The sequence below is a fragment of the Engraulis encrasicolus genome, chromosome 17 (assembly GCF_034702125.1).
Source record: "Engraulis encrasicolus isolate BLACKSEA-1 chromosome 17, IST_EnEncr_1.0, whole genome shotgun sequence".
In the NCBI taxonomy this organism is placed as follows: domain Eukaryota; kingdom Metazoa; phylum Chordata; class Actinopteri; order Clupeiformes; family Engraulidae; genus Engraulis; species Engraulis encrasicolus.
This window is the reverse complement of record NC_085873.1, coordinates 4,843,958-4,856,190: the sequence shown is the minus strand read 5'-3', so window position 1 is coordinate 4,856,190 and position 12,233 is coordinate 4,843,958. Positions and strand designations below refer to the sequence as shown.

Below are 12,233 nucleotides of genomic sequence, written 5' to 3'. Positions count from 1 at the left end.
AAGCTAAAAATAGGCACAGGCTTTCACACCTCATGACAACATGCTGGATAAATAAACACATCTCTGGCTTTTGGAATTAGAATCGCAAAGGACCTGTACAAAATCATGAGTCATAGCAAGCACCAGCCCAGTTAGTTGCTCTTAGTCTTGTTTTCACAAGTGCACACACACAAACACATGCACATCGTACTGCTGTCCACCTTTGTCAACAAATCCTTCCCCCTGATGCCAAATCCGCTGTCACAAAAAGAAGAAAGCACAGCACGTCACAGTACAAGAAACAAAAAAACTTTTATTTTTCACATCCATTGCCTTTGGAAGTTATTTGTTATTCTGAAGCATATCTTTTGAAAGCACCCCTCCCATCGCCTTAACAAGCTTAAGATCTAACGTTCACAAGATTCTACATCAATGCATACTGGCCATTCGTATTGAAAACTCTAATGCAGTAACAAAAAAAAAGAAAAACAAAGAAAAAAATAGGAAGGGAAAACATATTGTGACTTCATCCTTTTTCCCTTTTGGAAACGGCACATTCGTTCAGGCTCTTAAATAAATATTTCAAGTGCTTAACACACATACAGCTCCATGTTTAGCTTTATAATATTATGCATAGGTAATCAATCGTCTTCCATTTGATCATTTCGGCTTAGTTGTTTTTTTTTTTAATTACACATCATGAATGCTTTATTTCTCTGACAGACACACATACCCAACGTACCCAAAAATCATAAATGGGCAATTATATTTTTGGATATCATTCATGTGTATATCTATTCTGTAGTTTAAACGCTGTGCAAATGTGCATATTATACAGCAGATTGTGCGGAAGAGCTTATACAAGGCAAGTTTATCTAGCCATCTCTTGCCCACCACTACCATGGGTTGTTGTGCTCCGTGTCCACTGAACTACTTGTATATTATTATTCCATGTTCAAGCCATGTGTCCTACTGCCCTCTGGTGGCAGAAAAAGTAAACTACAAAAGGGAGTAAATGTGGCTTGACCATCATCGATTGTATATCAGAGCTGTATAGAATGCTCTCAAGTTATAATGCACTCTTATTGGGATCAACACATACAGAAAGTAATAACACTAACAAGAAAATTGCTCATAAGAAAAATTAAGTATGTAAAGTCAAGCAGTGTGCAGTGGCCCGATCCTAAAGTGTTAACTAATCCTGCAGTCGCTATAGCACCTTAACCTGAGCCGTGCTCGAGAGTTTGAACTTTTTGGGACATACAGCAAGTGTGTTCTTGTTTTGGAATCAACGGTTTGCTGAATTAAGTCCAGTTGAAATTGTATTGGATGGTGGTCTTGATAAAACCAGGTGGTGATTAAGGAATTGCATCCCCCTGACCAAAACACATGGGCTTGGGTCCTATTTGGCAGGCTACATACTGTACTGTAAGTAGGTACTGTTACGGCTTTGAGTAATGGAATGACATTTGAAGTTGATGTTGCAATAGAAAGAAAACTATCATAATAAAAGAGCCATGGCAAGCACCAGTCCAGTTAGTTGATCTTCATTTTGCTTTCATTCACTCGCACACGCACACGCACACGCACACGCACACACACATTATCAGCATTTTCATTAGAAGGATGTAAGGCAAAGGTGACTTGCATTTAAAACATTTGTTTGGTCCTCACTCTATGGCATTGGCCTTGAGAGATGCTTTTGGAGGTTAAATAGAGGGATGTGCGTGTGTGTGAGCCGATGGTTAAGAGTATGAAAAAAGTCTGTTTGACACTCAAGAACCAACTGCATTTTATGTCAAAGTGTCACGGTGATACACAATGACAGGGTGTGTGCGTGTGCGTGTGTGTGTGTGCACTCTTAGAGTGCAACATAAACACAGGGGGTGTTTCAGACTGACAAGCAGGACGCCACAGTGTGTGTGTGTGTGTGTGTGTGTGTGTGTGTGTGTGTGTTTGTGTTTGTGTGTGTGCGCGTGCGTGCCTCAGAGGGCGACGTGAAGGCATGGGTGCTTGAGGTGTACAGGTAGGACGCCACAGTGTGTGTGTGAGTATATATGTGTGTGTGTTACAGTGCGACGCGAACGCAGGGGTGTTGGAGGCGTACGGGCAGAATGCCGCGGTTGATCTGATAGAACTCCACAAGCTGCAGGAGGTCGATGAAGATGGTCTCGCCGTCGTCCATAGTGTAGTACTTCTTGTCAGACTCCTCATACTAGGATGAAATGCATGCACACACAACACGCAGACAGACACACACACACACACACACACACACACACACAAACACAAGCGCACACACACGCACGCACCCATACACACACAAGCACACACATACGCAGACACACATGCACACACCCATACACACACGTGCACACACAACATTAAAACAAACAGAACAGAAGGTGGAAGTTGTAAGTTGTTCTTGAGATCAGAGGTTTGCATCCTTTAGCAGTAGGTATAATTTCGGTTTTGAGCATTCTCGTCTGTGGCTGAAGTGTCCTTGAGCATGTCTATGGGTCTTTCTCAAAACCTAGGCCAGTGTCCTCCCAAGTGTATCGGCCTAATTAGTCACGCCCAGTGATTGGATACCCTTTATTAGTCACACCCAGTGATTGGATATTCTGTAGAGTTCACCAAAAAGTATCCAATCACTGGGCGTGATTAATTAGGCTGATACACTTGGAAGGACACCGTCCTAGGTTTTGAGAAAGACCCTGTGTATTTTGAAAGTGCTTTGAGTCAACTTCATGGTTGTGATACTGCTCTACTATGTGAATTCATGTTGTATTGTATTGTACTGTATTTCAGTGTATTGAGTGGTGAAGGGGGGACTAACAGGGACGACGAGGTAATGCTTGGTCTTCAGCTGGTGGCTCAGGGACAGCACGTAACACTGGCCATGCTGGCGGCTCTCACGGATCAGGAACATTCTAGAAAGAGAGAGAGAGAGAGAGAGAGAGAGAGAGAGAGAGAGAGAGAGAGAGAGAGAGAGAGAGAAGGGAGAATGTGTTAGAAATCATATGGATGTGGAATGATGACATGAAAACAAGACACAGAACAGAGGCAGAAGAAGGAGAGAAAGGTGGGAAAGAGAAAGAGGAAATGGTGAAAGCCACATGAGAAATGGAACAGGTAGTGGAACAGCGGCTAGAAAGAGAACAAAACACAATCAAGATTGGTGCAATTGTGCGTAAGTCACTGAGACAACATCGCAAAACTAAAGGCCAAGGGAAGGAAAAAAGAATATCTGTGGAGACAAGAAAAAGAGAGGAAGAGAAAGGAAGACGCTTCAATTTCCATGCCAGTCGTTAACACTCTGCAGGAGGTTTTCGTGGCTTGGTGGATCCCTCCTAATTAAATTTTCACGCACAGTTAATCTTTTTTGATCAATTAGCATGCCAATTCTCACAGCAATTTGCAACACTTGGAATGCAATCCATCTCATCCATCTGTTGAGGTGGCAGTTCGGCAACACCTCTGTGCCCACACACACACACGCATGCACACACACACACAGAGATGTGAGTGCATGAGTGCGTGCGTGTACACTTTTAGGAAAAAGTAATGTCTGTACACCAAAAACTTCTCTTACTTTGATTCATTTTATGAAATTCAAAAACGTTTCGACCAAACAAAAAGGTCTTCGTCCTCGATAACTTCATCAAATTAAATCTCAGCAAGGGAGCTCTTCAGTGTGTGAACAGCCCTTCTTCCCCATTTCACACATCTTAATACTTGTATCCAGCACCCGAGAACAGGTTTTTCTTGGCTGTGTGCCACAAACTGCGCTTTTTACACTGTATGTGCACCTGCATTAGAGTGCCAGTGAAATGTAATGTAATATTTTCATGACTGTTTCCAAGCTCTTACCCGCCTGCCTGCTGTTAAAATGTTGAAATGCCTTAATGCTCCTCCGACACTACTTAAGAATGTCTCTCACTTTGTAATTTGCGTTTCCAAACCATGTTTTGTGCCCTTGGTTTGTAGTCTGATGTACCAGATCATTTGCCTGGTTAACACCAGACCTAATCAAAAGTGAGATTAGGTCTGGGGAGTTGCCTATTGTAAATTCCGTATGGGGCCGGAATACTTGGCTATTATGACACACTGCCCTGCTCTCTGATTGGGCAGAGAAACTGTTAAGGTCGGAATGCTTGGCCATTATGACACAGATCCCATGATCTTGTACGTTATGAGTCATCCTCGCCATACTGTCTTTCAGATCGAAACAATTGTGTAGAACTAAAGGCAGTATGGGAGTTCCCAGGCTACCAGATCATAGTTTGTAGCTGGATTTAAGCGAATTTTATGAAAATGAGCAGTCAAATCTTCTCTTGTCGCCCAAATAACTTCTGTCTCTTTTGTCGCCAGCTCCTCTGTGCAAAGTTAATTACTTCCGGTGACGTTGTCGCTCTTTTGTGTGTTCGTGCAGTTAGAGTTATCGACTGTGTTCTTATACTTCATTTTGGTGAAGCTGAACTGCCAATGTGGCAGTCATGGGTAACTGGTTAGGATGTCAGACTTGTAGCCCAAAGGTTGCCGGTGCAGTGTGCAGTGAACACTTGTGTGCTGTGTAGTGCTGTGGAGTTTCCCAGTTGGGCTTTCACTTTCACTTCACACTTACATGAGACATTTAACGCAATTTAGCCTAATTTAATAGAATTAACTCAATATATTATTAATTCAGAATTAAAAACATCATGTGAACTGGTCCAAATGTGCTACATTGTGCGACAATGACATTTTTTCACTTAGGCTTTCCTGTTAGCACTTTGGTCAGCTGCTTTTGTTGTGTTAAAAGTGCATTAAAAATAAACTTTGACTTGACTTCACCTGACTTGGTCAGACCTGCATAACTATTTCCATGATGTTTATTTTTTGTCACAATTGACACAATGCTTTTCATGATGGGTGGCAGAATAGCAAAGACCAGAGAGAGCGAGAGAGCATGAGAGAGAAAGTGGAGGGTGGGTGATGTAATATGAATGTAGAGAGTACAAATATTATGTAAAAGTATGATTGAGAGACAGAAAATGGAGAGATAAATGCAGATGGAGAGAAAGGAGGGAAAAGAAAGAAAATGGAGCTTGCCACATGAGAGAAGGATCAGGGGCTAGAGAAACAGGTGGAGTAAGGGATAGAAAGAGAGAGGGAAAGAAAGGAGCTAAGGATGAAGTTATGTGTGGAGGAAATGAGGAGGCAAGAAGAAGAGGAAGTCAAGAACACAACAGACAGAGAAATAAGGAGAGAGAGAGAGAGAGAGAGAGAGAGAGAGAGAGAGAGAGAGAGAGAGAGAGAGAGAGAGAGAGAGAGAGAGAGGCAAAAAAATGATGCAAAATGTGTAATGCGGGTTTGACAAGAAGGGAGGAAGGATAGAATTGGGAACATGAAATGAAAAAGATGAAAGACAGGAATGATGAGGATGGAATGGAGAGAGAGAGAGAGCGAGAGCAATGAGGACAGATTGAAGAGGGAGGAGAAGGGAAATGAAAACGAGGGGAGAGAGAGAGAAGGTGAGGGAGGCACTCACCCGTCCACCTGCCCCTGTTCCTCAATCACCCTGTGGGCTTCACTTCGGCCGATGCCCCCATGGAACCAGGGCTGGGTCTTGTGGACCGCTAGAGAGGGATGGACACACACGCACACGCACACGCACACCCACACAACCTTGATTTCAGATATAAGCGCAGTATACCAAGGGATCCATCCATCTCTTAATTTGAAACAGTGCAGTGCTATACTCCCTTCCGCGATGGGTACAAGCCCCTCCTCCGCGCACCGTTTGGCAAATCGGATCATTCCTCAATCCTGCTCCTTCCAGCTTACAAGCAGAAACTAAAACAGAGCCCACCCACTGTCAAAACAGTTAGCTGCTGGTCTGATGAATCAGATAGTGCACTGCAAGGCTGCTTTGAATGCACTGATTGGGACATGTTCCGTGAAGCATCTAATGGGGATATAAATGAATACACAGAGACAGTCACTGGATTCATTCAGAAGTGTGTTGAAGACATTGTTCCATCAAAAACTGTCAAAATGTATCCAAATCAAAAACCATGGATAAATAACGACGTTAAATCTGCTCTAAGAGCCCGGGATAGTGCATTTGCCTCTGGAAACAAAGAGCTGGAGAAAAAAGCCAGATATGACCTGCGAAAAACAATCAAAGCAGCAAAAAGAGAATATAGGACCTGTCGGTCCGGAACACAGAGAAGCCAGAGGGAGAAATGGCATGGTCTGGCGCATCTTCAGATAACCACGTCTCTGTGAGACAGATGATGTTACAGTCTCTGATTTCTCTCTGAAAAGAGATTCTTGCATGCAGCTCACACATCTTATTGTCCAAAGATTGAACGTTGGCTAAGAATATAGAGAATATAGGCATAAGATTGAGGAACAGCTGGAAGGGAATGACTCAAGAAATATGTGGCAGGGACTGCACATGATTTCAGATCTGAAGGGGAAAAAATCCAACATCCAAGTCTCTCATCCCTCACTTGCAGACGAGCTGAACCAGTTCTATACACGTTTTGAGGTCAACACCAAACCTCCAGTAAGAGCCCCCTCCTTTTCTCACTTCTCTGACCCAGGCCTAATGCTCACAGTGTCTGATGTGCAGAAATCCTTCAAACAAGTCAACATTCGGAAAGCAGCAGGACCTGATGGGATTCCAGGCCGTGTAATCAAAGTGTGTTCAGAGCAACTGGCTGGTGTGTTTACAGACATCTTCAACTTCTACCTGTCCATGTGTGTGGTGCCAAGCAGCTTTAAGTCATCTATCATTGTTCCAGTGCCTAAGAAAAAACAAATCACCAGCTTGAACGATTGGGCGACCTGTAGCCCTCACCCCCATCGTGAGTAAATGTTTTGAAAGGCTTGTGAAGAACATCATCTGGCGAAATGATTCCACCTACGCTTGACTGTCACCAGTTTGCCATACAGACAGAACAGATCAACTGATGATGCCATCACCAGCGCACTGCACACCTCCCTAACACACCTGGAGAAAAAAGACACCTATGTAAGGATGCTGTTTGTGGACTACAGTTCAGCCTTTAACACCATTGTCCCCAGCATACTCGACGACAAACTCCGGAGTCTAGGAATTCACAGTGGCCTTTGCAGCTGGATACTAGACTTCCTCTCAGCACGGATACAGGTGGTGAGAATGGGCTCCATCACATCATCCTCCTTGACCATCAGCACGGGAGCTCCGCAAGGTTGCGTTCTGAGCCCCTCACCTCTACTCTCTATATACGCATGACTGTGTGGCTATACACAACAACAACAACACCATCATCAAGTTTGCAGATGATACCACTGTTATCGGTTTAATCACAAACAATGATGAAACAGCCTACAGGGAAGAAATAAACAACCTCATGGAGTGGTGTAGAGGAAAACAACTTGTCTCTGAATGTGTCCAAGACAAAAGAATTAATAGTTTGACTTCAGGAGGAAAGAACACCAGTTTTGAAACCATTAACATCAACGGTGAGACAGTGGAGAGGGTGAGAGGACTTTAAATTCCTTGGCGTTACCATCTCAGAGACCTCACCTGGGACAGTCACACACAGTGCATTGTTAAAAAAAGCCAGCAACGTCTGTACCACCTCAGACGATTGAGGAAGTTTGGGATGAGACCCAAGATCCTGAGGTCGTTTTACAGAGGCACCATCGAGAGCATTCTGACGGGGACATTACTGCATGGTATGGGAACTGCTCTCAAGCCAACAGGAGAGCTCTACAGAGGGTTGTGCGTACAGCTCAGAATATATGCGGCTGTGACTTACCCTCCATACTGGAGCTATTTGAGGGAAGGAGCATCAGGAAGGCAAAGAAAATCTTGGCTGATCCTAGTCACCCCAACCATGGACTGTTTACTATGTTACCATCTGGGAAACGGTACAGAAGCCTGAAATCTCATACTACCAGACTCCAAAGTAGTTTCTTCCACCAAGCAATAAGATTACTGAATTCATGCTGAAGACAACAAGGCACTTTCTTTGCACTTTTTTCCACCCCCCCCCCCCCTCTTTTTTATTTTTATTTTTAAAATCTTTTTGAGGACACAAGAAAAACACAACAATTTTTACTCTTTATAGGCTTCAAACCTATAATAAGACGTAATAAACTAATCTTGAATCTTGAATCTTGAATCTTGCAGTGGTTTTGGATGTCAACCCAAAAACTGCCTCTCAAAAAAAAAGGACGGGGGGGCCATGCCATCTGAACTCTTTCGTCATTCTGAATTGTGGCTCAATGAATAGATAGAAGAACATTCTGCTTTTTGCTTTCTTTTTCCCTAATACACACACACACAAACCCAAGCACGCACACGCGCACACACACACTATTACACGGCACAGGCAGCCTTTAGCCTCAGGACCCATTTCCCTCTTACTGCACTGGCATTTGAGAGTGCCGGAGTCCTCTCTCTCTCTCTCTCTCTCTCTCTCTCTCTCTCTCTCTCTCTCTCTCTCTCTCTCTCTCTCTCTCTCTCTCTCTCTCTCTCTCTCTCTCCTCTCTCTCTCTCTCTCTCTCTCTCTCTCTCTCTCTCTCTCTCTCTCTCTCTCTATCTCTCTCTCTCTCTCTCTCTCACTCACTCACTCACTCACTCACTCACTCACTCACTCACTCACTCACTCACTCACTCACTCACTCACACCCCTACACAGACAGTAGAGACCATGAAACACATGAGTGGGGGTGGTATTAGAAGCCTATTACTCTATATGTGTGGGTGAATTCAAATTGTGTGTGTATGTGTGTGTGTGTGTGTGTGTGTGTGTGTGTGTGTGTGTGTGTGTGTGTGTGTGTGACTCACGGGAGGACCTCGGGCATGGCGGTACATTGGGCAGAGTGTAGCGTAGCGCCTCTCTCTTCTGAACCAACAAAAGCAGAAAACCGATATCAGTCACACAGCATAGTACACAAAAAACGCCTACACAAATACACATGTTACGGGCAGACACAAATATCCTAAATCAATCATACACCCACACACAACCACGTTATGAATGCAGACACAAATATAAAAACACACACACGCACACCATGATTTATACTGCCTTAAGGGGAAGTTGGACAGTGTCCCAGGTATCACACATACACTCGCATTTTTTACAAATGCCTACCCTGACAGTAAAACACACACACACACACACACACACACACACACGCGCGCGCGCACACGCACACGCACACACACACACACACAAACGCGTGCACACACAGATACACATACACTCGCATTTTTTACAAATGCCTACCCTGACAGTAAAACACACACACACACACACACACACACACACACACACACACACACACACACACACACACACACACACACACACACGCGCACACGCACACACACACACACAAACGCGTGCACACACAGATACACACACACACCCTCCATGCCTGCCCCTCCTCCTGTTCGGCGCTCTCGGCCTCTTTGGGGTTTTTAATGACACGGCCACCACTCTTCCCTGTGAAATCCATGGCAACCAGTGAGTCCTCATCATCCCCTCGCACCTGAAAGAGAAGCAGAAGAAGAGAGAGAGCGAGAGCGAGAGCGAATAGAAAAATAGAGGAAAAGAAAGCCATGATACACAGTAAATGTGATTTGAAGCTTCCAATAGGGATGCACGATATATTTGCATTAACATCGGTATCGTCCAATATTTGGCCATTTTTTACGTAGCCTATCGGTATTGGTTTGAAAAACTCTGCGGGATATTACGACCGATATTACATTCACATTCCTCATTTATGCAGAATAGCCCACGGTATATTTGTTCACAGCGGTCACCAAACTGGGGCCGTGACCCCCTTCCACATATAGCTTAGTGTGCCTTCAAACCAACTTTTGAAAAGAAAAAAAAACTTTTTGTAAAGTCTTTTAAGTAACACTGTTGGTTACTGTTGTTTTATTCATGAGTTAAAACGTGTTTTGAGAATAAAAAAAGAGATTAAAAAGTTTGCATTGTTTTCTGTCTGTATAAAATGTTCTCAATTTTGTTTTTTCCCCCAAATCGATATTGGTTAATATTGATTATAACAGTAATAATAATATTGGATATCTGTACCGGCCAAAAATGTCACATTGGTGCAGAGAAAATGGAGATAATGAGAGCATGAATTCTCTAATCAGTGGTGTTGCTATGACAGTGATGCTATAAAAGTGTTCTTGTATAATATATACAGTTGAGGATGATATTATTAGCCCCCCTTCTGAAATTAGACATATCTCTTCATTGATCATTGAGAATGATCATTATTAATAAATGAATGTTATTCTGGAAACGAATACACCATGGAGATAGTATCCAATAAGTTAAATTTGGACTTTTCCATTTTCACAATGAGTTTCAACAAAAAAAAGTGTAAAAATGGCAAGGACAAAATTATTAGCCCCCTTATCATTAATAGTCAATACAGTGCCATTTATGAACAAAAATTGACACCAGGCACTTTGATTAGTTGTTAACTATGTTGGCACATGTCCTACCAGGGATTTTGGCCAATTTTTTTCATTGCAAATAGTTAAGCTGGTCCAAATTGCATGGATGTTGAGGATGGACATTCATTTTCAGCACTCTTCAAATACTATCTAAAGGATTGAGGTCCGAACCACTCCATGACCATGGTTTTAGTATCCTTGAAGAACATTTGAACTATTTTGGATGCAAGTTTTGGGTTATTATCTTATTGAAAGATCCAGTGAAGATCTTAACTCCCTCTATGAGCATATTTTTGCAAGGTCACTTTCCACATTCTATCATAATTTTCATATTTCATAGTTTTTATGGTGCCGTACACCCAAACAAGGTTTCCTGTGGCTGAGGCTGCCACAGAATGATGCATCCACCACCATGTTTAATTGTGGAAACCATCTTATAACGATTCAAGGCCTATCCCTTTCTTCACCTGACAGAAGCAGAATTCATGCATCAAAACAGGTGCAATTGAATATCATCAGATGAAAGCAGAGACGTTCAAAACTCATTTTTGACTTTCAAATGTTCACAGGCAAAGCTCAATAACACTCTGATATGCACTGCCTTTAGTAAAGGGGTTCTTCTGTGATGATGGCCCCAAAGCCCAATATGATGACAAGCCCTAACAACTGTCTTTCTTGGGGGGGAAAAACCTCCAGGTGAGGCCAGGTCAATAACAATCATCTAGGCAGGTGTCCAATGCTTCTTTGGTCTAATGAGGCTAAGCAGTTTCCACAGTTACACATAGTGGAAGGGCATCAAGTTTAGTCTGTTATTCAGCCTCTGACACAGGGAGTCTGGGTCTGAATCTGGATTGCTTGGTCTTCCAACAACATTGTAACCCAAAGCATACATTTAGATTAGTTCAGAGGTTCTTCAAGGACACTAAAACCATGATATTGGAATCACCCGCTCATAGTCCAGTCCTCAATCCCACTGAGAGTCTGTGGTTAATGTCTATGCTCAGCATCCATGCGATTTGGACCAGCTAGAACACTTTGCAGTGAGGAAATGGGCCAAAATCCCCAGTGGCGCACGAGCCAACCTAGGTAGCAACTTATCAGAGCCTGTTGTCAGTTTTGGTTCATAAATGGCGCCATATGTAAGGGATAATTGACGACACGGTATGCGTATAACAGGAAAAATAATGCACATCTATCGTGAAGCGGTGTGGCCGTTACACCTCGGTGTGCATTATTTCTCCTGTTATACGCACACCGTGAAGGCAATTATCCCGCTTATACCACGGTTGCCACACTGTCTGAAATTTATTTGAGGCATTATTTCGATGCTATAATGGCTAAAACAAAGGTTTTCTGTAGAACTAATTCCTTCCGCCACAAGAAGCTTCTTTTCATAACTTTCTGGCGAACTGCCGTTGCTAATTCTAAATTGAAGGTTGCTACGGCCAAGACACCGTTGATAGTTCTATCGCATTCGGTTGTCAAGTCAAGAGCCAGTCGTTAATTCTATCGCATTTGGTTGTCAAGTCGGTCGCCTCAATGTTCTACCCATTCGATATATGGGCGCGTCTGACTTGTCCACTAGACCATGCTACAGTTGGCATGATTCCTACACATGTACAGATCTCAATAGATTAAAAAAAATACCCCGCGCATCTTGGCGACATTCTAACTGCCTCACCTCGCCATTAACTTCATCAAAACAGGCACCTCGTCAATGTGCTCTCCTCCCATAGGAAACTCCCCTTGATTTATTTTCCACTGCGTTCCCATAGTTAAGCCTATT

The 12,233-nt window shown here is 43.2% G+C and overlaps 1 protein-coding gene across 1 annotated transcript in view; it reads right to left on the bottom strand.

Moving 5' to 3' along the window:
* Positions 1–272: 272 nt before the first annotated feature.
* grb7 (growth factor receptor bound protein 7) overlaps positions 273–12,233 on the bottom strand; it is a 28,031-nt gene continuing 16,070 nt past the window's right edge. The window contains exons 11-15 of the mRNA XM_063221623.1: positions 9,397–9,519; positions 8,810–8,867; positions 5,513–5,600; positions 2,819–2,912; positions 273–2,194 (exon numbers count right to left, since the gene is read on the bottom strand). Coding sequence (XP_063077693.1) covers positions 2,048–2,194; positions 2,819–2,912; positions 5,513–5,600; positions 8,810–8,867; positions 9,397–9,519 — 510 coding nt within the window. The 3' untranslated portion in view covers positions 273–2,047. The remainder of the gene's footprint in view (positions 2,195–2,818; positions 2,913–5,512; positions 5,601–8,809; positions 8,868–9,396; positions 9,520–12,233) is intronic.